The following is a 26,714-nucleotide window of genomic DNA, read 5'->3' as shown; positions in this document are numbered from 1 at the left end:
AGTTTGTGTTTTCTGGAGAATTGCTTGGTGTGTGGGGGAAATCCCACACACATCTGGTCACAGAAGTGTTCTGTGTTAAGTGTGACAGTAGAAAAAGCAGTTTGTGTGTGTGTGTGTGTGTGTGTGCGCGCGCTTTTGTATGCTAATGAGATGATCGATGACTGGGGACCCCTAGATAGCTTCAGGAAGGGAGCTGGTCACCAGAAAGACTAATTTATGACTAGAGGGTTAGAACTTTCAGCCCGGCCTCCCTGACCTCTAGAGGGAGGAGATGGGCTAGAGATCGAGTTCAGTCTCCAATGGTCAATGAATTAATCAATCATGCCTTCATGATAAACTTTCATGAAGACCCCTAAACAACCAGATTCAGAGAGCTTCCAAGTTGGTGAACATATTGAGGTGCTGGGAAGGTGATGCGCACGAGTGGGCATGGAAGCTCCACACATCCACTCCCATCTCTTGCCCTGTGCATCTCTTCACTTGCTTGTTCCCTAGTCGTATGCTTTGTAATAAGCCAGTAATGGTGAGTAAAGTGCTTTCCAAGTTCTGTGAATTGTTCTAGCCAATTATCAATCCTAAGGATAGGGTCATGGCAACCTCCAATTTATAACTAGTCGGTTGGGAATACAGGTGGCCCAGGACTCTCGACTGGTGTCTGAAGTGGGGGCAGTCTTGTGCATTTGAGCCTTCTCACTTGTGGGATCTGATGCTAAGTCCAGGTAGAGAGTGTCAGAATCCATTTGAATTGTTGGACACCAAGCTGGTGTCCACACAGAACTAGGGAATTGGTTGATGTGAGGAAAAACCCTCCCAGCTATGCAGGCAAATCACAGTTTTGGAAGATGAGTAGAAATTGATGGGAGGGAGAAGACAGGAGAGAAGAGGGTGAGGAAAAAGGCCAGGCAGCAGTCCAAGTGTGAGATGATAACGCCTGAACTCTGGTAATTGGGGAGGCCAAATCCACAGGAACCAGTTGCAAAAGGCAGGCTGTCTGGTAGGTATAGGGCTAAGGAGTAAACGTGGGGGTGAGACTGGGATCAAGTCCCCTTCCTACCACTTAGAATCTATGGACTGGGAGCAGATTATTTAATCTCATGAAGCCTCCATTTCCACATGTGTGAGGTATGTGATTGATGTCTCCACACCTAGGGTGCTGTGGGGTTTAGAAGAGATAGTAGTGCATATAATATGCTTAGCACAGGGCCAGTCCACAGTAAGTGCTGGCTGTACTCACCTTCTCTTGGCAGGGGTGGCTCAAGAGAGGGTGTAATCAAAAGATGATTATGAGGGTTCAAGCACCAGGCAATGGGACAGTCAGCAGGTTTTAATGCTCCTACACAGGGGCTGGATTCTTCTACTTCGGCTTGCCACTGACAGCTAAGGCTTGCTATCGCAAGCCCTGAAATGCAATCTGAAGACTTTTCCTGGACTTACTGGGCACCATTGGACTGTATAAGGCTGCAGCAGACAGGAGCAGTGGAAAGAGATTTGTATGGGACGTCAGAACACCCAGGTTTTACTTCTTGGCTCTTCCACTTATTAGCTGTGTGAGTTTGGCAGTGGTTTCCTTATCTATAAAGTGGGGGAATTGGAGAGGGTGGTCTATCACATGTTACTTCTCAGCATCTCAGCTCCTCCCCACTCCTCTCTCTTGCTTCTAATCTGCCCACATTACTTGGTTGTCTCTGGACAAGTCTAAGTTTGCATGACAACTCTCTAATTTCTCCTTCACAGTTATTTATTTATTTATTGGCAGCTATTTCCTTGTGGAGAGATAGCATAGGTCTTTCAGGTGCTTCCAGTTGGCCACCGTTTTACAGGTGAAGAGGTTTCCAGGATGCTCGCGGGATGTTACTCTGGTAGTAACAGAAATGATGGCCTGGGGAATGGGAGGAGCATGAGCCCAGTTTTGAGCCTGAGTCTTCGGGGCTCATTTATTCATTCAATCCGCAAATCTTCATTCAGCATTACCACATGCCAGGCTCTCTGCTAAGTGCTGAGGATAGCAGTCAGGACCTGCTAGGGTGAAAATTACTGTTCAGAAGATAGCAGAGTGGGTAATGGCCATTCAAGTTCCTCTTAACCACATAGAGGGGCTGGGTAAGATCTATAAAGGAGAGAGGTTAAACAGAGAAAAGCAAAAATGACTGAAATTCTAACACCCATGCATGGGAATTCTTGAGCTAAAGATCTGGTCTATAGAAGAAGACACATCAGACCCTCATATTTAGCATCTATGCCTAAATCAGCAGTGAGCATGTTTCTCCTCCTCCCCTAAAAACTTGTCTCTAAGGAGAAAGGCAAGTGCTTACAAGGACTCTCATGTTAAAGGAAACTGTCAGAATTACTTTATCTTCGATCAGGAAGCCTTTCTTGGGGAAGACAAATTAGCAATACTAGTTTGGGAAGCTTGAAAAAGAGATCCTGGGCCGGGCGCGGTGGCTCACGCCTGTAATCCCAGCACTTTGGGAGGCCGAGGCGGGCGGATCACAAGGTCAGGAGATCGAGACCACGGTGAAACCCCGTCTCTACTAAAAATACAAAAAATTAGCCGGGCGCGGTTGTGGGCGCCTGTAGTCCCAGCTACTCGGGAGGCTGAGGCAGGAGAATGGCGTAAAAACCCGGGAGGCGGAGCTTGCAGTGAGCCAAGATCGCGCCACTGCACTCCAGCCTGGGCGACAGAGCAAGACTCCGTCTCAAAAAAAAAAAAAAAAAGAAAAAAAAGAAAAGGAGATCCTGTTTGCAATGACACTTTTAAAAAGGCAATAACAACAACAAAAGTAATTATTCCTAAAGCTCAAGTGTCAGAAATTGTGAATGTCTAGGGGGTTGTGGATCCCCAAGCCTCAGAGACAGGAACAGCCCCACTCCCATCCTGGGGATGTGGCCTCAGGCCTCTGCTTCCTCTTTTCCAGCCTAAACTCCAGAGCAGAGAGGGGCTGGATGACCAGCCTCAGGCACGGGAGGGAGGAAGCAAAGGTAGTTTCTCAGCTCATCTTGTCCTTGTACTATTAATAGCATTTGTTGTTTTCTTAACTGAAAATTGGAGAGAACCAAATGAATCAACATCATATTGGCAGCTTTCTGTACATCACTCACAAATACATCTGAATGCTCTGTACTCTCCAGTGTTTATTTTCCTCAGTCACATAACAAGAATTTGAATATTCTTTTGACACTTCTTTTCCCTCACTTGAATAATTAGTCCTATATATAATCCAAATATTAGCTGGAGCCCTCTAGCCCCTCAGAGATATAGTTGAACCTTCCTGGACCTCAATTAGTCGGGCAGTTAATTCTGAATGTTGATGTGCCTATTTTGCATGTATGGAGAGTTTATACATCCCCCCTCCCCATACAAGTAGAGTGCTGTCTATTCGGTACTTGCTTATTCATACATTCTTTCAACAACCAAAGCTAGGTGCAGCTGGGTTGAGCCCCAGGGTGTTTCCTGCCATTCAGTGGGATGCCGCATTCACCTGCTGTGGCCAACATTCCCTGGCCCAGGACTGCAGGGATGGAAGCCAATCCAACAGCAGAAGTGAGCAACAATGCCAGAAACCTATCAACCAAACCAAATGTAATTTGTAATCCTCCCTGGATGATGCTGGTGATTGGCAACTGAGCCCCGTCGTATAATAAATCAGGTGTGTCTCATTAAAAAAAAAATAAGAGAGAGAGAGAGAGAGTCTCCCAATGTTGCCTAGGCTGGTCTCAAACTCCTGGGCTCAAGTGATCATCCCTTCTCAGTCTCCCAAAACGCTGGGATTACAGGCGTGAACCACCATGCCTAGCTCAGGCTGTCTCTTTAGCTCTTCAATTATAGGGCTTCCTGCAACTTCAGCCCTTAACAAATGAGCCAGTGTGTAAGTGACTAGCTAAATAAATGTGCTGCACACCTCTGACAAATGGCTTTTTGACATTATTAAAATGTATTTATGTGGATTAAAAAAACATTCTTTTCTTCTGCATCATGCATCCTGCACTGCTTTTACAGAAACTCCCCTTTCCTTTGTTTTTACCGTCTAACATTTCTTTGTTTCCCTTCTGACATGTTTCAGCATCTTGTCATCACTCGGAACATTTTTACTGCCTCATCCCTCTGGTTTCCATTCCCTAGCCTAGCCCAGCCCAGTATTTTTGACTCCCAAATACCTGGAATTTTGCCTGATGTTTAAAGTCAAAACCAAATGAAAATGTGACGAACCAAAGGAGATTTTATTCTTCTGTGACTCAAAATCCTGTTGTTATTGTTAAATGAACCCTGTGGGATACAGTCTGGTATTTTTAACACCTTCTGGGGGTATTTGTCAATATTTACATTTGATGTGGATAGCTTATAAAAGTCTAGTGGCTTTGGGTAAACCGTGTTCACTAAGAATAAGACCCAGAAGGTCATATGAATCACAGATCGAAGAATGAAGATATTCTGAATCCAAGTTTCTTGTTTTGATTATTAAAAATACCTTGCAATTAGTTAGGCATGAGAGAAAGTTTGTGTATAAAGTCTGGCTTGTAATTCACATGAATTCTCTATACAAGCCAAAAACTACCTTCCCTTTGGGGATATATGATGACCTTATTTGGAAATTACTTCAGGTAATTATGAAGTAATAATATCTCTATTCATATGCTAAAAAGAATTCAAAATAACATTCAATTATCATCTCTTGGAAACTAAATTAAATGGGTACTCACCCAAGTTGAAATGCAAACAAATGCATGATATCATTATGTGACCCTCCCCTACCCTTACCCTGTCCATGGCAGATGCTAAGAAAAACTTGTCCCTAAGAAGAGAGAAGACAATTGATTTAGTCAGCCTTTCCCACTGTGTTTGGACTGAGCCTCAGAGTCCTCCTTATCCCCATACTGCAAGGACTTACTGTCAATCAACTAGAGATGGCACTCAAGATAAAATTATTTTCCAGGCTGAGGCAAGTGGATCACGAGGTCAGGAGATTGAGACCATCCTGGCTAACACGGTGAAACTCCATCTCTACTAAAAATACAAAAAATTAGCCAGGCGTGGTGGCGGGCCCCTGTAGTCCCAGCTGCTTGGGAGGCTGAGGCAGGAGAATGGCGTGAACCCGGGAGGCGGAGCTTGCAGTGAGCCGAGATTACGCCACTGCACTCCAGTCTGGGCGACAGAGCAAGACTTCGTCTCAAAAAAAAAAAATTATTTTCCATCCTTGTACTAATAATAAGCATGGAATTTGTTTATTGGTTTTTTCACAACAGTAAAATATATCTTTAACAAATAACAAATGGTACAGGTAATACTTTTAAATAAAGAGGGAAGAATCCTTCTGACTTTTCTCTTTATCACATTTCACCCACACACAATGTGGATGGAATCTGCAACGGAATTTAGCAGCCACACTGAAACTCCCCTGCCTGACCACACTGTCCTGAGGCCATGTGCCAACTTCTATGTTTTTTTCCCAAAGCTCTTCCAAGGAAGAGCTGCCACTTCTCCGTTTACTCTTTTCACCTGTAAATGAATGCTCCCGTTGGTATTGAGTAAATAGGTGAATGAAAGAAATAATGAGAACACTCCTGGGGTGAGAGCAAGAGGAATGAAAACACACAGTGTGAGAGCAGGTCAGAGATGTTGGCTAACACAGGAACCAGGATGGAGGCCTCAGACTTGACCCTGGCCTGCAGGACCTTGGTCTACATTGTCTGCAGGAGGAAACACAGAGGTCAGTGGACATCCAGCAGTCTTCCATGAAGGCCTCTTATTATTCTGGAACAGTTTATTTTTATAGAGAAATCACCCACTTCCTGATCTCCCCAGTTAGAATTGATTGCTCAAAGCAGTCCGTCTCCCTGTTATTAAAGAATTAAATAATATGCGTTAATTGATCCCTATAACCATTTAAAATGTATCTAACACAGGAGAAATCTTTGGTAAATATTTACTGAATGAATGAACAAATAAATAATTGGGGGAAGGGGGAAAGAGACAGAGTTAAATCCTGAGGCTGGAGTTTTTGGTCCTTTAGCCCCTTGTCCAGTTGCCCCTGGCAGCCCCATCCATGTGACCTTGAACTCTGTACAAGTCTCGTCATTTTCTATGTGTGTTGTAATGGAAAAAAAAGGTTTCAAAACACAGTCTTTCTGTCCTGGTGTACCAAAATAGTAAAGACCTCTGTTTTGAAAGCCTCAGACAAATGAACACAACAGCCACAGTGAAAACTTTAGCAGGAAATTGAGCCACAAAAAGCAAGCAAGCCACAAAGCCCTGAAGGCTGAAAAAACCTGACAGGCCAAGAGGCAGTTAGGTTGCACCTGAGACAGGGGCTGCTTTCTTAACTGGGAAATGAGTGTCTCCAGATATATAAAGCTGTGAGGAGATCACCATGACCCAGCTCTGACAAGCCCCTGGTACAGCATCGTTGGTTAGTTTGCCTCAACCTGCAGCAGAATTTTTATTCCAAGAGTAACAGTTAGTTAGGCTTTTTCCAAAGCCTACCCCCATTTCGGTCCCACCCAGCTTGAAACCAGGCAAAGTGGGTTAAGACACTGGGAGATGGGAGGGGACAGGTGGGGTAGAGGCCTGGCACCCCTCTCTCTTCTCTTGTTTCAAGAGACGCTTTGTGGAGTGGTCTAGACAGATTTGGGGGTAACTGCTTCTTCTGCCCCCAATCTTCCCTTAGTTCCCCACTCCTCCCTATCCTGCCAGGCCAACCACCAGCAGAGAAGGGCGCTTAGCTCCAGTGACATTGTGAGTGAGACGCTTGGGAGGATGCATATGGTTCCTGTTGGAAATGCACGGAGGAACAGTGAAACACCAGAAGCCCCATCCTCTCGCCTGCCCATGCCCTCATGCCTAGTCAGCTGAAAATTCCTGTGGCTTCCACTCCTGCACTGTCCCCTCAGTGTCACCTCCCCACCACATTCCCACTGTCCCACTTGCTGTGTCACCTCACCCCTGCGGGAGAGGTGTCTTCCTGCCAGTCTCTTGACCACCAGGCTCACACAGCTCCCGTCCATTCACTGCAGGCCGCCAGACTGAGCTTTCCAAGCACCCCGGACTGCCTCCAGCCCTACTTTCTCTTCAAGGCTTCCCACTTCCCTCAAAATGAGAGCCCTGACTCCTTGGACACCATACAGACCCTCCCTGATCTCCCAGAGATGCTCTTAGCTGCATCATTTTTTTTTTTCTGCCGGATTTTCAGGTGCCCTCAGTTCCAGGAGCACCAAAACAGCCAGATGCCATGAGCCGCTTATGACACAGTTCAAGGTGTGACATCTTTGAGGTCTCTCCATAACACTTCTACTGCAGACGTCTGTCTCTGGTGTATCACCTGTACCTTGCACACACATCTCTAACCATCTGTCCACTGTGGCTGTCTGTTCACACATCAGATTGACTCTATGTTCTCTGTGACACCAGGTGAGCTCTGGCACCAGTACCCAGCAGATGTTTACTGAATGATTAATAAAACTACTCACTCTACCTGCTTCTTTTAAATGGGCTCCATTTTGGTATGATTTGGTGTGTGAACCATTAAAACTTTTTGGAAGTCAGGATTTGAAACAAACTTGGTAAAAAGTAGTTAAGCAATGTCTTCGTTGTAAAGTGAGTGAAACCAAATTGCTTGGAAACAGGTGAAAAGCTTAGCCAAACAGCTTCACAATTCACAGCCTGGCACTCCAGTAGCACTCTCTGGACAATTGCCCAGGTTTTCTTGTTTTCATTTCTGTGTTTTAATTTATAAGTTACCTTTATATTTCTACTAATATTTTACTGGCACTTGTTTGTGAATGAAACAATTTTTTTGAGGGTTTGTTAATTGTTCTGTGTGAGTGTGGAAAGTTTCTTTGATGTAAAACCATCAATTCTTTTTTAAAAAAATAGTGTTTTAGGCTTTCTTCTACATAAAGAAAGTGGTGGGGGTGAGAAGCTGGGGGTGGGCCAGATGCTCACATTATGTTTCTATGATTTTGCTGTTGAAGATACTAAAGATCACTTCGCTGGGCTTTGCTCTCTTAAATTACAGAAAAGTGCATTTGGTGAAGTTTAATGTTTTTAGTAAACACGTACAGGATGTCATAGGGCTAGAATTAAGGAAGGACTAGGGTTCATGAATGAATGAGCTCAATCTTAGTAATGAAATGTTTGGAAGGCAACAGAACAAGAGAGAAAGAGCATCAGAACATGATTTAGACACATAAAAAAAGATATGATTTATACAAATACATTTATACAAATAAAAAAAAGATATGATTTAGGGTCATGGAAATCAAATGCCTAAACTGATGGTTAAACAATAAGTGGCAAGTAACAGTTTAGCTACAAAAAATGGAAATATGGAAAGTTACATGGGAATGTTCAAGAGGACCAAAGAAAGCAGCGTAAGATTATCTGCTCTGTTATGATCCCCTATATTTCACTGCTCTACGTTCTTCTCTTAGGCAGTCTTTTCCTGAGATGTTTTCATGTTATTAATCAAAAATAACAGAAATGAATTAACTAGATCAATGTATTTACAAGATTTTTTGAGTGCCTGCAGTATACCTCGGTGTGGTGAGAACTTGGTGTACTGAGGTGAGTAGTATGATCCTGAAGAGCTTAGGAATCACTGAGTTCTCATAAGTGCAATAGAAGAAAAACTGGTAGAAGGAAGTCAAGGTGGGAAATGAAAATACGAGTTTCTAAAGAAAATAAGTATTTATAAAGGAATTTGTCTGCATTAATTTCTGTGGAAAAGTTAGCTATGTATAGAAGAAAGAAACTTGTTAGTGATTCTTTCGTTCATTCATTTATTCATTCAACAGTGAATCCCTGACGTGGTGGTACTAACTACTTGCACTGTGGTAGTGCGAGGGATACATTCGCTGTGCAAGTAGTTAGGAATTTTTTTTTTTTTTTTTTTTTTTTTTAGTGTTTTGTATGTGCTAAGCTTTATGCAAATGTACAACCAAGCACAGAGGTTAAGAACTTTGGAATCAAACAGAAGTGGTTCTAGTCCCAGCTCCCTCTTACAAATTGTGTGATCTGCAACAATTCATTTAACTTCTCTAGATCTCAGATTTTCTCATCAGTAAAATGAGCGCAATAAGAGTACCACCCTCACAGCATGAAATCAGATTTTCTGTACTCTGTACATATTCACTTTCCATGACGCTGGCATGTGGCAAGTGCTGACTCAATGCTGGCTCATTTCCTTAACTGCTTTTATTTTATTCATTCACTGCCCATCTGAGATGTGCCCTGGGTCACTGCTGAGGAGCGGGAGGAGCCTGGGAGGGAGCTACCCCTGCCTTGTTTCCTCATACTTTATGGGGTAGGTATCAGGAATGAGGCTGAAGGGGAAGGCAAAACCAGATCCCTAAGAGCCCCATGGGCCCTGCTTAGGGTGTTTACTTCTATCATAAAGGCTGTGCCTCTGTGGAGACCTAAGGTGGAGATTGCCAAGGTCAGGTTTGCACTTGAGAAAGATTTTTCTGGCAGCAATATAAAGAACAGTTTAGCGAAAGAAACAAGAATAGCTGGAAACCCAACTAGGAGGCTGTGATAGTCCAGGAGCACACTAAGGCAGCAACAATAGGTGAATGGAAACTGGAGCATTTAGGTAAGGGAGAGGGATGCCAGAGGAAGTGACGGTGAAGGAGAGGGGAGAGGGCAGGACTCCACCGCCCCAGGGTTTCTGGCTTTATTGACTAGGTATATGGTAGCATCTTGGGCCAAGACAGTGAGTCACAGGGAAGGGGCTTTGAGCCTGGTAAGCTTGGGGCACATTTGAGACATTGGGAGGAAATGACACATGGCAGTTGACATACAGATCTAGACATCAGGAGAAAAGTCAGGGCTGGAGATTTTCAGTTTACAGTTGAAGGTATGAGTAGGAATGAGATCATTTACTCAGTCCATCCCACCACATTGAGCACCATGAATCAGGGACTCCTCTCCCCATGGGGCAAGGGAGATGAAAAGACAGTCAAAGTCACTACTTTCAGGGGGATTAGGCTCAAGTTAGGATGGAGAGGTGGAGAAGGCATCAAACAAATAAAGGAAAACTATAACTTCAGCTATTGCCGAGTGCTGGGAATATAATGTTGCGGTTAAACTGCAAGGTGGCTAACAAGTTGGATAGTCTTTCTTGAAGAACTGTAGAAACATTCATTAAAAACAAAATAATTTTATAGTTAAGCCAGAGAGTTATTGTACTGTAACAAGGGAGACTTATTTCACCATAGGAAAAAATCATAACATTCTGAGAATAGAAGGAAAAAATAACAATTACCCAAGCCTGCAAGAAGGTGTAAGACCAGATCAGCTTTTAAGAGGAAAATTAATTACATAACAGGAAGAGGTAAAAATGGGTAGATCATCAGAGATGGGGGAAAAGGCAAATTTCAAACTTCTGAATTTAATAGGGGAGACAAGAATGTAGGAATGTAAAGACATTGTGCTGCTTTCTCTGCATAAGCACATTCACATGAGGATATATACATAACCCTTGGAGGCACAGGTACTCAGTGAATGCCTGTGTGCCAAAGAGGGGGACAGCACTGAGCAGGAGAGGTGGCAGGGCCCAGTGGCCCAGGAGCACTCATATAGTCAGGAGACTGATACAAAAGAAAGACCCTGCTAATATGCCATTACAGAGTGTGGAATGAGCAAGGAAGGAAGAGGGTGAGGCTGTAAGAGAGCGCACGGGGCCCTCATTTAAATGGATGGGTCACCAACCAGCACTTCATGCCTGTTCCTAGACGACCCACAAAGTGAAATGAAACTGGATGTGGTATTTAGAAAGTTTGAGATCTGCTGGTTTAAGTACTAAGTCAGCAAACCAGCCTTGGCAGCCCAAGCAGGTAGGTAGGGGGCCAGAGGAGATGGGTGTATCCAGGAGGCCAATGGAGGAAGGACAGGAAGGTTTTCTGGGAAGCCAGCTGACATGTCATGCTTTGTCATTGGGGCCACTGCATGGATTCCCCCCAGTCCCCCCACCCCAGCCCCCGACTCACTATGGGGAGCTGCACAGTGACAGACAATGGGTGGTTTTGCACCCAGCAGCCACTCTTCAACCAGTGAGGAATGGGAGAGAGCTAAGAAGGATTGCTTGTCACCATCCCTGCTCCTCCTGAAGTCCTCCGCTGGAAACAGGTTCAGAACCCGCTGAAGGTTGCATAATCATTTCACCATGGAGTTCTTCCCCAAATATGAAACTGCTAGGACTGGAGCAAATGGTGCCCAGAGCTGACTGGAGGAGGAAGCCAGAGCCACACTGGAATATATGGAGATGCTAGCTCCTGCCAGCTATTGAGGATCTTCATCTTCCCACAAGAGTGCTTGGGAAGAAGCAATTGTGGGAACCTAGGTGAATGATGACCAAGGAGATGAAATGAGGAAGGAGGCCTTTGGTCTCTGCCAAGCGTACCTTTCAGGTTGCCTTTTGCTAACGTCCTGCTGATGTTAATCATTCTCTCCAGCAGATAGCAGCTTAAATGATGGGATCTGAGATGTGGGTTTATAAAAGAAAAACGACATGGAAAAATTGGGCCGAGGCTGGTAAATGTGAACATTGGAACCTGCCCCCGATCTGAGATGGTGGGACAGTGGACCCCTGGTCAGCTCTCCAGGTGTTGTGTATGCACATTGGCAAACCACCTTTCCTAGGTGGTGTGACACCCGGGTAGCAGTTCTCAACCAATATGATGATCTGAATGTCCCTGGGCCTGACCCAAGTGAGGAGGACACAAAATCATGGAATATGTCTCGTAGAGCTTAGTCAGTTTTGGGAGATACTGGGCAAATGTAATGTTTTTAAAGTATTCTCTCATTGAAAATTCCAAAGTACCTAACTCTTTTTCTCTTTTCCGTTTTACCTAGGCACTGGGAAATCATGAATTTGATAATGGTGTAGAAGGACTGATTGAGCCACTCCTCAAAGAGGCCAAATTTCCAATTCTGAGTGCAAACATTAAAGCAAAGGGGCCACTAGCATCTCAAATATCAGGACTTTATTTGCCATATAAAGTTCTTCCTGTTGGTGATGAAGTTGTGGGAATCGTTGGATACACTTCCAAAGAAACCCCTTTTCTCTCAAATCCAGGTATTTTCCCCTTTTATAGCACTCATTGCTTGAAAACAGATGCCCTAAATCACAGCTTGGCATTATATTTATGGACTGTAGATAAAAGTAGGAACAACTGGGTAAATAGTGCGCTTAGAATAATACTGATAAAAGCAATCTGGTAAATTCTATGCTGTTGTTCCAAGGTACTTCTTAAAGAGATGTCCTCTTCTGCTCAGTGAACTTCTTTGTTGACAAAAACAGTATCTTTGTCTAATTCAGTGCTTTCAAAATGGAAAGAGGAGACAATTTATAGCCAGTGCTAAACAGTACAGATTCATTTACTAGAGAATGAGAGCCTCAAAACTCACTGCCCTTCTCCTGTGGAGCCATGAGCCCAGAGCTGGGGTTTTACCTCAATTTACCTTATCGCTCCTTTTCTAGGATGATTATTACATGTCTAGCTAACTCACCTTTCTCGCTTTTCATTATTTATCTCGTTTTAATGACATTCTTGTATCTGACTTTCCCAGAAATATATATAGTGATCTTATGATATACATGTACATATATAAGTGTATGTATATACATTTATAGACATATATACACACATGTACATATAATATATATAATCTTAAGACATACGCACACATACATATATGATACATACACATAAGACACACACACACACACATATATAATCTTAAGACCCTTCAAGAAACTATTTTGAGGCACTTTTATAAGAACACTTTTTGAAACACTTTGGCAATGAGCACAAAAATGACATTTTCTTTAAATTATCCAAATTAAATGTCTTTCCATATTTGAAGAAGAAAAGGGAAACTAGGAGCTAGGGTTATCTAGAAACATGAGTTTTCATTAAGAAATAACTGATAAAGATCATATAATTGACAATTCAAAAATATATATTTATTGTTGTTATTATAAAATAAGTCCAGGCCATTGGAAACAACAATAGAAAAGTTAGCTGTGTTTGCTGAGAGCAGCGAGCGGGTCCTGCAGCTGGCAGAGAGGCAGAGATGGAGGCAGAGATGGAGGCAGAATGGAGCGCCTGGGGCTGGAGTGGTCAGTGAGAAGAGTGAGAGGACTTGCTAAAGAACCCCCCAACCCCACCCTGGGGTCACGTTCACTTGACCTCCTTGGTCCCCTTGAGAGCTGTGTAAAACATCCCTGGGGCACAGGACATTCCAGAAGTGAGGTCAGGGTCGTATGCTAGGATGCAGGCTCCATGAGGGTAGCAACCTCTGCTGTCTCACTATTGCCCAGTGGACTGTGCACAATGCCTGGCATATGGTAAGTCCTCAGGAAGCATTGCTGGGATGAATACATGAGAGCAGGAAGGTATAGGGGCCACAGTCACAGAATAGCAGGTAGTTCCATTTCTTGGAGCATGGGTTCTGACTAGGAAAAGCTAGAAATTTGGGTCAGGGCTTGATTGTAGGGCTAAGGAGTTCAGGTGTGATTCAGAGGAAAGCATTGTCTCTTCTTTAAAAGGCACCCATAAGGAGGTAGGAGGTGGGGCTCTTGGTGGAAAGGCACAGCGCCTCCAGAAATCAAACTGCCCCAGCTGGGACTCTGGCCAGCCCTTTACCAGGCTGTAACAGAGAGGGGATCCAAAGCGACAATGCTGTTTCCAGCAGCTTCTGGAAGAGAGGGCTGCATTTTATAGGGCCCAATGTGCAAGAAAGGGATGGCGTGGAATAGAATGTTTCCAGGAGCACTGCTTCTTCCAAGTCCACAGGCCCAGCAGCCTGGTGTGGATTCTTCCTATAGTTCTTTGGCCCTAATCAAGCCCAGTTCTCCCAGTCCTAGTGGACTGGGCACCCACAGGGGTATAACTTGTATTTCTAGCACATTTAATCTAATTTATTTTAGCTAGATCATGAAATACCTGTAATACAACTCTTCTCGTGACGTCTTGAAATATAACCCATGCTTTGTATATAGGGGATGCCTGGTCCTGTGAGATTTCTGATACAATAGAAGAATACATTCCTTTGTCTTCAGAGGCATTTCTCTGAATTTTTTTTTTCCTTCTTGGCAGCCAAACCTTAAGCAAAAGATGGTAGCATACTCTTGACATTCAGTCATTCCCCTGGGCACCTGTCTATGTGCCAGGCACTGTTTTAGGCACCAGGGACACTGACCAAAAAAAAAAAAAAAAAAAAAGTTGCCCACTGGAGCTTACATGTTTAGCAGGGGAATCAATAAATGAGTAAATGGTTTGGTGTGTCAGAAGGTGGTAAGGCTGTGGAGAAGAATTAAGCAGGAGGGGAATGACAAGTGCAGCATGGGGGAAGGTGCACCTTGTTGTTTCAAAGAGATGCTCAAGGAAAGGCTCACATAGAAAGCAACATAGCACTGAGGGGCAACGGGGAGCCCTGGGTTTCTCGGGGCGACCAACAGGAGGCTGATTGTCCTTGATGTTCTCATGATAGACAATGGTGGCAAAACTACAACTCTTGATTTGTCAAGATTGCCTATGAGTTACTGGCAGCCTTGCCAGTCCAACACATCTGTGAGCTGCTAATTATGAGGCTGTAATTCTGGGGCCTCCCTGGCTATGATGTCAGCCATGAATTATCTTCCATGATAACTTGCACTTGCGGAGTTGGCTAATCTTAAGGACTCAGGAGTTCCCCTGCTGAAGCACACAGACATTCCTAAACATCACAGTGGAACAAGGGATGCATTTCTAATAATCTTGTTACTCTTTGGATTAGTGCTTTTCAAACTGGAGATTGCAGACTCCTGCATTTTGAAAGTTTTTAATGAGATGTCATTCTCCCACCCTCCCCTCCTTGTTTAGTGCTGGTTCTTAGAAATCAGCATAAGAGAGTCTGGATCTACTGGAGGACTCCCTTGTCACAGAGTACCAGACACGACTTCAGGGCAGTATGCCTGTATTTGCAGTCACCTTCATGCCAGTCATAGCCATAAAACCTCAAAGCTTGCTCAAGTGTGGCTGCAGAGCCAGTGGGAGGAACCAGTTGTCTTGCTGCACACAGAGCACCCGGGTTGCGCAATGAGAGCCATGCTTGACAGTGGGTACCAAAAGGCTATCGTTTGTTACCACTATGCGCAGTAATAAGCACCCAGAGAAGAATGTACACAATCCCAGTGCCAGCAACATTTAGATGAGGCCCCCATTATTAACGCAGAGCTCAATAATGCTCCAATGCTGGCATTATTTATTTATTTATTTATTTATTTATTTATTTATTTATTTTTTGAGACAGAGTCTCACTCTTGTTGCCCAGGCTGGAGTGAAGTGATATGGTCTCTGCTCATTGCAGCCTCCGCCTGGTAGGTTCAAGACATTCTCCTGTCTCAGCCTCCCAAGTAGCTGGCATGTGCCTCCACACCTGACTAATTTTTGTATTTTTAGTAGAGACAGGGTTTTGCCATTTTGCCTGGGCTGGTCTCAAACTCCTGGCATCAAGTGATCTGCCTGCTTCAGCCTCCCAAAGTACTGAGATTACAAGTGTGAGCCGCTGTGCCTGGCCTGCTGGCATTAAAGAGAACAAGACAAACTTATCAACTGCCATATTAAAATAGGCATTCAAGGACTACCTTCTTGACAGTTTTAAATTTGAACACTGATTATTCCAAGTTTCCAACCAACATCTTGGAGTTGCTAATACTATTTTGTATATCATGCTTACATGCTCAGGCATTTTCTGCATTGGTATTGTGGAAGTTGAGATGTACAAACATATAAAACAATATCTGAAGCCTCCTCACAGTTTGCAACCAAGTTCGAGCAAAACAATATCCATAACCTTAAACTAATACAACATCAAGTGAATGTAACAAGGATATTGATTTGAATTTTTATTTACTTCTTAGGGGTTTTGTATTTAATGAATAAATATGTTTTGGTTTTACTAACTTTTGAACTTTAGTAAATTAAGGTGTTTAACCTTTGCATGTTAATATGTATAATAAGTAATATAATAAAAATTGTTAATAAATATCCATTTTATTTATTTTGTTCCTTAGGAACAAATTTAGTGTTTGAAGATGAAATCACTGCATTACAACCTGAAGTAGATAAGTTAAAAACTCTAAATGTGAACAAAATTATTGCACTGGGACATTCGGGTTTTGAAACGGATAAACTCATCGCTCAGAAAGTGAGGGGTGTGGACGTCGTGGTGGGAGGACACTCCAACACATTTCTTTACACAGGTAATTGTTTCAAAAGGATTGCACGAGCCAGGATGTCCAGATAAGTATTTTGTCTCTTTTGCCTTTGTAACTGTTATTATTCCTTTTACTGCTATTTAATATGTAATGTATATTATATGATCTATAATATATTATATATGTAATATACATTAAATGGGAATGTGTAAATCTTACTCACAAACATTACTAAGAAATTTATTGATTTCATGATAAGTCAATTCCATATATTTATGTATATAATAAATATGACATAAAATATGTATAAAACATATATATACCATACATATGTAAAACAAAAAGACTATTGAGCCCCAACCAAGTCATTTATGATAGATTCTTATCAAAAAGCAACATGTCATATAAAAAACTTTAAGCATAAACAAAATAATGTAAATAAGGGCCTTTATAACTCAAGGTGGATTTGATTTGTAAGTTGCACAGGTAGCAGAAGCTGGAACTCTGAGTGTGAGTCCTAACTCTGCTTGCAGACTAGGAATATAAGTATCCTGGAAGCCACATGACCCTGGGTCCTCAGGAGAGCATGCACTCTTCCTACCCACTATCTGACTACCCCCACCACTCTCTTTTTTTCTCTCTCAGATTGTTGTTAAGTACTTTTCATTAGAATAACTCTTTTATGAGTTTTCCACTTTAAACTTATAATGTCCCAAAACTTTTGAATCTGGTTCCACCTTTCCCACTTCCCCCACCTTGCACTGCATAGATCTTTGAAGTATGCCCAAGGGAAGGAAGAAGAGGCTGATAAACAGCTCTTCTGTCTATCAGCATTCGCAAGAAAGGCTTTGGTGTGGGAACAGCCCTCCCTTTGAAGAGGTTCCTGCTTCTACCATCCTTATGTGGGTTGTCAAAGGCCATGCTATTTTGATAAAAAGCAAAACTCAAAGTACCCCAAACAATAAGTAGGAAATACCCAAAAACATTAAAAGGAATTATCACTAAGAAAGTAATTTTTATTTTCTTTCTAGTACTTTGGAGTATTTTCCAATAATGAATGCATGTTACTTTTGCAATCAGAAAGCAAGACATAAATTATAAAAAGGAAAGAAACACAGTATTGGGTGAAAAGTCCCCATTCCTAATTCACTTGAACGACTTTGAGCAGGTCACTTAGCCTCTCTGAATCTGCTAGCTTAGCTTCAAAATAGGGGATGATCATGCTCAAAGTTCCATGTTACTATGAAAATTATATGAGATGTAAAAATATATGACAGCAGTTTATAAACTATAAACAGCTATATTCTGGTATGCAGTGTCGTGGAGGTTGCTTGCTCATAAAAATATGTCAATCAAAATCATAACTCACAAACTAAAGTTGGCCTTCACTTAAGAAAATACCAGTATGAATGTGTGCTAACTGAATTCCTTCACAGATATTTTACTTCTTGGTAAACACAGGCTAAGGAATAATTTCAAATTGAGTTAAACTGAGAGGTGGTGAAATCAATTTATGGGTTATGACCAGTAATAGGGCTTTTTTGTTTTTGACAGATAAGACTAAAAAGGATTAGGCACTTACATTACTCATAAGAATGGTAAATATTGTTCCATGGGAAAAGATGTCCATAAGATGTCGAGAACGGCCCCAGGCACATAGCAGACAATCCATAAATGTGATGAGGATGACACCTAGCACTGGACATCGTTAGCATGAATAACATTGCAATCAAACAGCTTCAACAACTCCATGAGGGTTAAATGAACTAAGAGAGTCAAGACTAGGAAATAATTGCAGCAGGTCATTGGGAAGCACCGGGTAGGGGTGAAGACTCAATGAAGTCCTTCTGACTCTACCACTAATGATGGGGTCCTTTCAATGCCTAATTACCCTCATCTGTGGAATGAAGGTGGTAACAAGAGTACCTATTATAAAGGATCACTGTGATTTAATATGTGTAATGAATGTATAGGTAAATGGCCTTAGCACAGGGCCTAGTATGTTAGCTGTTCTTATTTTACTTATGTGCTGGCTCACTGGATAAGACCTGTGAAAACCCAAACCTTTAGCTTTTCTCTGAGGCAGTGTCAGCACCCTTGGACACACAGTGGGAGCTAGATATGTCTCCTCCCCCTTCTTCCTTTAGAATAATGGTTTCAAAATGTTTAAACTCTGACCCATAGTAAGAAGAACATTTTAGACAGGGAGCCAAAACACACAAACGTATATGTGTGTGTGCATTCACATACAAATGCACAAAAGTACACACACATACAAGTGAAAGAAAACTTTCACAAAGCACCTGGAATGCACCCCGACTTTTCTGTTTTACTGTTTTATTCATTTAATGCCAGTTATCACTCATTAAATTGATTTTCTTGTACTGTAGCTAATCCATGTTTCTAAAACCTCAGCTTTAAATGAGACATGACCAAAATAACGCATGAACACTCAAAGGAGTTTCACCCCTTCATTCAGATATGAACATTCCTGTGTTCCCCTTGACTTGTCTTTACTCCATCTTAATCAATGCTGTCTTACAGCAACAACTGATCATTCATGGCCTGTGGTGCGTGTCCATCAATGAGTGTGCCCTGAGAGACCTGAAAAGATTGGGTGACCATGCCCAGATTCCCATCATTTCTGTAGCCTATCCTTTGTTCCCATAACAGTACAGTCATGACTTAGTATCTGTGGGGGATTGATTCTAGGACTCCCTGTGGATACCCAAATCCATGGATGCTCAAGTCCCTTACATAAATGGTGTAGTATTTGCATATGACCTGTGCACATCTTCGCATATACTTTAAGTCATCTCTAGGTTACTTATAATACTTGATACAATGTAAATGATATGAAAATAGTTGTTATACTCTATTGTTTAGGGAGTAATGACAATAGAAAATATCTGTATATGTTCAGTACAGATAAAACCATCCTTTTTTAGAAAACATTTTTTGTTCATGGTTGGCTGAATCCAACGATGCAGAACCCACAGAGAGACAGCCAACTGTATGTGCCTTTGCTAAGTAGATAAATTTAGTTAATGATGAAGGACTGGATGAAAGAAAGATTTGAGGATAAAAATTAGAGTTTGCTTATCTGTAAATCTTGAAGTAAATAATTACACTCTCTGAGAAAACTGAGATAACCAAGACTTAGTCATTTACTTCACATTTCATGATTGCTTACCAAGATTAAACTTGTTCTGATGAAAATCTCCACTTTCATACTCATCGTTTTGATGAGTGAACATAACAATTAAAGGTGGCTAGGCACAGCAGCTCATGCCTACAATCCCAGAATTTTGGGAGGCTGAAGCAGAAGAATTGCTTGAGCCCAGGAGTTCGAGACCAGCCTGGGCAAGATAGGGAGACCTCATATCTACAAAAAAATTTTTTAAAAATTAGCCAAGTGTGGGAGTATATGCCTGTAGTCCCACCTACCCAGGAGGTCGAGGTGGGAGAATTGCTTGAATCTGGGAGGTTGAGGATGCAATGAGCTATGATTGCTCCACTGAACTCCAGTCTGAATGACAGAGTGAAACCCTGTTTCAACAACAGCAACAACAAAAACATTAAAGGTAATTCCAGGACACAATAGGGATGAGGCATGTTTGCCTGTTTAAATAAACTTTCCTGGCCTTAAGAAAACAACTCTGCTGAATAATTTTATGAAATTAGAATGACATTAAAATAATGAATATGGTAAATATGATTAGTTAATAAAAATACAGTTAAAATAATACATCCCTTGGAATTTTAAATCTTACTGAGAACCATTTCTGCACACACCGTATCCAATACAGAAACACACATGGAAGTAAACCTTTCCAAAGCTCGTGGATTGCACCCTCATATTTTCTGTTCTGTTATTTGATTTTTTAAATGCTGGTTACCACCCATTACATTAATTTTGTTGTATTGTAGCTTGCTCATATTTTTTTAAAACTCAGCTTCAAATAAGGCATGACTAAAACAGTGCATGAATGGATCCCTCCCAAATGTTGAAAGTTATTCCAGTTTCTTTCCTTTCCAACTACCATGCATATACAGGTAACCCCAGCACTGGCTGACCAGTCTAACATCAGAGTGAAGAGAAATGAACTTCCCTCTAGGAGGCTTACAAAATGATAAAGCTACAAAGATAAGAGCTAAAATGCAAATGCTTTCTCTAAAGAAGTTAAATCCTAGAGTCACGAACTAGTCCATGTTACTTCCTTCAGAGAAAAAAGGAGTAAAAAGTACCTGTAGCAGGTACACCAGGGCACTCTATTCTCTGTGCTGTCCTTGAAGGGACTCCAAAGATGCTGTTTCTCTCTTTGCGTCCCAATATTTTAACTGAGTTTTGGATTCTGCAAATCAATCTGGCTAGCTGTGGCCTTGGGTGAATATAAGCACCAGTTTCCATAGCCTCCAGGTAAAGGGATTCGAATTGTTAATTCTGTCATCCTTCCCATTCTAACATCCTGTTATATAGAAAGTCATCCATACATACAGCCTGAAAGCTTACTTTTCAGGATTTGGGGAAATAAAAAAAATTTGGTAGAATACCTTATACTGTTGTTAGGCTACTGATATGAACTTTATTCCTCTAACTCCTTTGAGGCTCAGATCATCTATCCCCCTTATCACTCTCATCTAATCACCTCCAAGCAATGTCCCGCATCACTGAGAATTTAGTACCCAATTTCCTATCTTCTTCTCCACTCCAGCTCCTGCCTTCACCTGGCAGAGTATCCATGTGGGTAGTTGATCCAATACCCAAAGTTCAGAGTCCCTTGATCTCCTCAACCCAGTGACTGACAGCTCCACTCCATTTCAGCAACTTCACTTCTGGGGCCACAGGCGGAGACTTGATTATCTCCGCAATTTCTCCATGTCCAAAACTGAAATGGGATCGTTCCCTTGACCCCTTCATGGGACTCATGAAAGGGTTGTCTTGTTTACTCATCCTGCAGCTCTCAACTCCTCACGGGAGGGAGAGCACGTAGGTGAGCAGGTGCAGAGGCTGGGACAAGTGCTTCTGGGTGCTGGCAGGAGTAGAACTCTGTGTAGCCCTGCGGCAGCATCTAAGTGAGTATCTGTGACCCCTGGAGCCCCAGAGGGCGTGTGTTACAGTGTGCCCTTTTAGCTTTGCTGTCTGTGGACAGTTTAAGTGTTTAACAGTTAAGTGTGACAGCCCTCTGTATCCTGAACTCTTGTTCAGCATCCAGGAAGAATCAGCTTGCAAGAACAAATTGAAGATAGTGAATGTGGAGAATTTTATTGATGATGAAAATGGCTCTCAGTGGGATGGGGAACTGGAAAGGGTATGGTGTGGGAAGTTGTCTCCTCCTGGCATTAGGCCATCCCCAGCTGTACTCTTCTCCAAGGTCCTACCGTCAAGCCATCCCTCTGAAGTCAAGCTGCTTTTCACCAATGTCAAGCTGCTTCTTCTCTTATCTCCTTCTCTGCCGTTCCACTGCCAGTGGAGCCTGGGGTTTTTATGAGGACAGGATGGGGGACAGGGCAGGCCAGGGTGATTTGGAAAAGGCAACATTCGGGCAGAAAAATGGGGATATAAAGTTCTCACTTTGGGCCATGGGTCCAGGCTTGAGGGTGGAGCCATTGCCAGGGACCCCACCCTTTTCTACCTAATATTTCCCTGCCTCCACTCTCCAACTCTCTTATCACAGGCCTCCTATCCATAAAGCTTTCTCACTCCCGTAGTTTTTTAGAGCTCACCTTCAGCCTTATGAAACCTCAAGTCTTTTGAATTCGTCTTTCCCTCCCAGTCCAGCAGGCTTTGCTTCTCTCCTTGCTAGCCTGGAAGTGTCCATTATACCCTTGACTGTGTCGAGGCTGACACTGGAAGGCAGGTGTCCAGTACTGTTAAATGGATGTTAACAAGTGCAACTTCTTTAAAAAGTAAGATTTCTTTATTTGATTGATCAGGTTTTTAAAAATTATCTAATTTCCATTGCTTCTGGATTTAGGCACACATATTGAATATAAAATTCAAAACTTTTCATGTATCTAAAGAAATAATTTTAATGACCACAGAATTTTGCTCTTAAAACAAATGGAGCCTATAGTGTAATTTAACTAAGACAGATGACAAGCACCTGCTGCGTTTTCTTTATGCTGCCGTCAGGCTGGTGCATAGTCTGATGGGATGGATGCATCCCTGTTGTAATAAGAATAAGTAAAGAGGGTGGAAGACTGTTGTTGGTGTTTACAATCATTATTCATCTCTCCATTAATTTTCATCCTTGCAGTTTAGATAATCTTGCCTTTTAGAACAAGAAAACAATGTTATTACTTACAACATTCACAAGACAGGGAAACACTCATCGACAAGGAACCATGTCCTTTGGGCATTTGGTAAGAACTGCTGACATCTGTGTTTATTAAGTGATGGGGGAGAATCAGCGAAGGGGCAGAGGTGTGGGTGGTAGCTTCAGAGATAATTTCGTGACTGAGTGTGGTTGGGCATGTTGGCAATCCCAGTGTTTGCAATTCCAGTGCTTTAGGAGGCTGAGGCAGGAGCGTCACTTGAACCCAGGATTTTGAGGCTACAGTGAGCTGTGATTATGCCACTGCACTCCAGCCTGGGTGACAGAGAGAGACCTTGTCTCAAAAAAAAAAAAAAAAAAAAAAAAAAGGACTTTGCTTTCCTGGTCTTTTTGAATGTGGTAAGCACAAGGACTTACTTGTACTGGTGGTCACCCTCTTGGGTCCTTTCAGTAAACTTCTGGCCATGGCCCAGCCTGAGCACCTGCTTCCTTTACAGAGCAAAGCCAGAACCTTCTGGTTTGTAATTTTTGCAGCCACATAACACTGATCCATTTTAGCTATCTCAGGAAACTGTTTTCCAAGATGAAGTGAGACTATCCAAAACCAAAATCTAAAAAGAATGACTACAGAACAAATGGCAGTCCAAGGTCATTTGGCAAGGTTGAATTATAAGGAAAGGTGATGGCCAGCTACTGTGAAGTCTTAAGCCTACTCATAGGTACGAATCTCTTACCAGGCCTGAAGTTTGTGTTTCCTTAACTTTGCTGCTTGATGGTCTTCTGCAAAGGATATAATTTCTCCAACTTTCACTGGAAGTGGCATGGGGTTTTGAAAAGTGCTTTAAACTCTAAGAACTGGTTTCCTCTCAGGCTCAGACACCACTAGCTGTCTGACTTTGGACAAGTTACTCAACCACTCTGAGCATCAGCTTTCTTTTTTTAAAATGGTGACAGTGATATGGCTACCTTAGAGAGTTGTGGGGATTAAGTGAGATAATATATGAACAGAATATATAAATATGTCTATAATAGACATATTTGATCTGTTAAATATATATTTTATATATAGAGAGAGAGAGAGAGAGAATATTAGAAAACTGACATATTTATCTTAGACCTACTATGTTCTAGGGCCCAGTTTTGCTCATGTATTATCTCTCTCTATATATAGTATTGAGAGAGAGAAAGAGAGAGCTAGAGAAATAGAAACCAGTAGGATATATCCTATCTGAAGAATTCTAATACAGGTATTTCACTGAACAAAATAGTTTCTCCTTAAAATGTATTCTGACACCAATTTCCAATTTCCCCTCCTTGCTTCTCATACATATTAATTCACAGAAATTATATTAGTCATAAGGCGGTAGGACTATGAATAATTTTTTTCTTCTGCATTTGCCAAATATTCTGTGATGCTAGTTTTACTTTTATAACAGATTTTTAAAGTCCCTCTAAACCCTATAAAATTAGCCACTAGTCCTAAACTTGAACTGTAATACATATTTTTGTTAAATAAAAAAAAAAATCCTAAATTTGAGAATCTAAGCTAAATTCACAAATGACTAAATGTATCTTCTTACTTTTAGAAGATAAGAAACCAGGAATTCAATGGTTTAACCCAAGCAGCGTAGGTATTCTTCACTCATTTCTCTTGTCCTCAGTATATGTTTCCCCCAGGCCAAGAAACATTTATGTCTAGGAATTATGACTGCTCATCTGTAAGACACTCTCCAAGTACTCTGTCATGATTTGGAACCAGAGCTTTGGCCATCCATTCCAGATGACCTCCAGGTTCTAAGCTTTATCTGAAGTACTCCACACTGCATTGCACACCAGCATGATGGGAAGGAATGACTCAAGGGAACTGTTCATTCAGACCACTCACCAACGACACACAGCCTTTCACACAGCAGCTGACAACCACTGTAGGAAGACCTCTGGCCAAATGCTTATATATCAGGACTATATCAATGTATGGTCACAGTTACCTCCTTTTTAACCTCAAGACACAAAGTTGTTACTTCTGAAAAGAACACCGTTAGTAAATGGAACTACATGGGCATGCCAAAATGAAAATTAATCTCTCTCTCCACCCCATTCTTTTGGCCACTGCATTTTTACAGGCCATAGTGACAGAACCAGAAGGTAGCTGTGTTTCAATAATTTTTGTTTTCTTATTTTTAAACATTGTTGTATAGAAGCCTGTTTTATAATGTAAGAAGTGAATGGGAATCCTAGTATCTGGAATGATGCTGAGCCATGGAGATGGCCAGATTCCATGTGAAGAGAAGAGACTAGCAGAAAGCTAAGGATTTGCTCACTTTCCCTACTTTGTATTCATGGAGCACCCATTCCAAAAGATGATGCACCAGACCATGGGCCTGGCCCTGCTAGGCAGTGGAGATCCAAAACAATGGGCACTCACTGGAGCTCTGTGAAGATCTGTTGAATGAGTGACAAAATGTGTGGTGAACTGTTCCCTACTTACAGGGTTCCCTGCTTTGCCTAGCCTGTCAGGCTTGGGTATGAGCAGATAGCCTGGATTGGATTTCATGAGGGCTTTGTGCCCACTCTGGATACTACCGGAAGATGCATAATCTCTTTTAGACTTCCTGGGTCATCACTGAAAGGCCAGAGGAAAGAATTTGAGCAGTAAATCGAAGCATGTGCAGAGTGACATAGTCTGGGCATAGATAACAGTACCTGACCCCTCAAATTCCCTAAAGTTGACATGACAGCTTGTGCATCATGGTTTGGTACAGAGATGACTGAAGAGACAGTGGTTGCTCCTCTGGTTGCTGGACACCTCTTGAATGGGCTGTGATGACTAGAGAGCACGCTCTGTCCTGTTCACCTGAAGGTGCTCCTAGACTAGCAGAAGCAGAGGCAGCAGCTGGGCCTGACTGGAGAGCTGGAGGGACTGGGTGCAGGGGACTTCTAGGCCAGCAGTCTCTGTGTTGTGCTCTGAGGGGCTCTGGTGGCAGGAACCTAGTCCTGGGTTCCAGCTCTACCAGGGTGCAGCCTGAGGAACTCAGCTTTCCTGCTTTATTGGCTTGCCTTGCCACAAAGGATTTCTTGTGTGTTAAAGATACGAATAGCTTAAAACCAAAAACCAAAAAACTACTAATTTAAACCACTAATCAAATCTTTTGTTTTACAAATTTAGAAAATAAAATTAGGCCCCAGGGACTAAATGTCTCTCCCATAGTCCAGAAACCAGACTGAAACTGAGCTAGTAGCAAAACCCATTCTCCTGTATCCCAACTCCCAGTTCAGGTTCCTCTTCACTAGCTGCCACCCAGCTGCATAGTTGAGGACATTGAATTGAGGGAACCTGGGGTAGAGGGTTGGCACTCAGGCATCGCTGGCTTCTACATGATTCCACCACAGGGAAAGCATCTTAACCATGTATGATCCATAGAAAAGTGATTGCTAAACTCCTTAAGTTGTCATTCAACAAATATCTATCTAGCACCTACCACATGCTAGACAAATCCTAGAGACACAGCTGCCTCTGCCCTCATAGAACTAAATGTCTTGAAAGAGATACTGACCCTGATCTGATTTTTTAAAAATACATAATTATGCAAATAAATCATATTATATATAATTACAAAGTATGGTATAAAAGGAAAAGTACAAGATGCTGTAAGAGCATATAAAAGGAGGACTTGGCCAAGTCTAGAGGATCATCAGTGAGTGTTTCCCTGATAGACTAACATTAGGGCCAAGATCAGAAAGATGTCCAGGAGTTAACTTGGTCAATAATCATTGTTAATCTTTATTAAGAATTTCCCTTGAGTCGAGTCAGGCTTCACTTGCTGCATTAACTTCCTTAATCCCCACAATAACTCTGTAAGATAGGTGCTTTTACTTTTTTTCCACTTTACAGATGAATAAACAAGAAGTAAAAAGATGTAGCTAATTCACATGTAGCCCTCTGGCTTCAGAAGCTCTTTACCCCATAAGGTTCCTGGGCACATGGGTGTGATCTAGGAATGGGAAGAGGCTAAGAATGCTGAAGGGCAGGCTGAATGTTCTAGATGAAGCTGGTGCGATAAGGGCCACATGATGTAGGTCTTATAGGTTAGGATATTCATGTTAAAACTGTTAATGTTTTTGAAATATCTAAAACCAGGAAGTGCACGATCATATTTAAGTTTGGAGTGTGCACTTCCAAGTAATTTAAAAGAGTCAAGTCCCTTAGAAGCAATCATGTTAAATAACCTAATAACCAATC

The 26,714-nt window shown here is 42.1% G+C and overlaps 1 protein-coding gene across 1 annotated transcript in view; it reads left to right on the top strand.

The window, feature by feature from the left end:
- The window catches only part of NT5E (5'-nucleotidase ecto), a 45,127-nt gene that overhangs the window by 5,747 nt on the left and 12,666 nt on the right, over nt 1-26,714 (top strand). Inside the window, exons 2-3 of the mRNA XM_001086989.5 lie at nt 11,846-12,068; nt 16,053-16,241. Of these exons, the coding sequence (XP_001086989.1) occupies nt 11,846-12,068; nt 16,053-16,241 (412 nt within the window). The remainder of the gene's footprint in view (nt 1-11,845; nt 12,069-16,052; nt 16,242-26,714) is intronic.

The sequence above is a fragment of the Macaca mulatta genome, chromosome 4 (assembly GCF_049350105.2).
Source record: "Macaca mulatta isolate MMU2019108-1 chromosome 4, T2T-MMU8v2.0, whole genome shotgun sequence".
Taxonomy (NCBI): domain Eukaryota; kingdom Metazoa; phylum Chordata; class Mammalia; order Primates; family Cercopithecidae; genus Macaca; species Macaca mulatta.
This window is presented reverse-complemented; position numbering and strand designations above follow the sequence as displayed.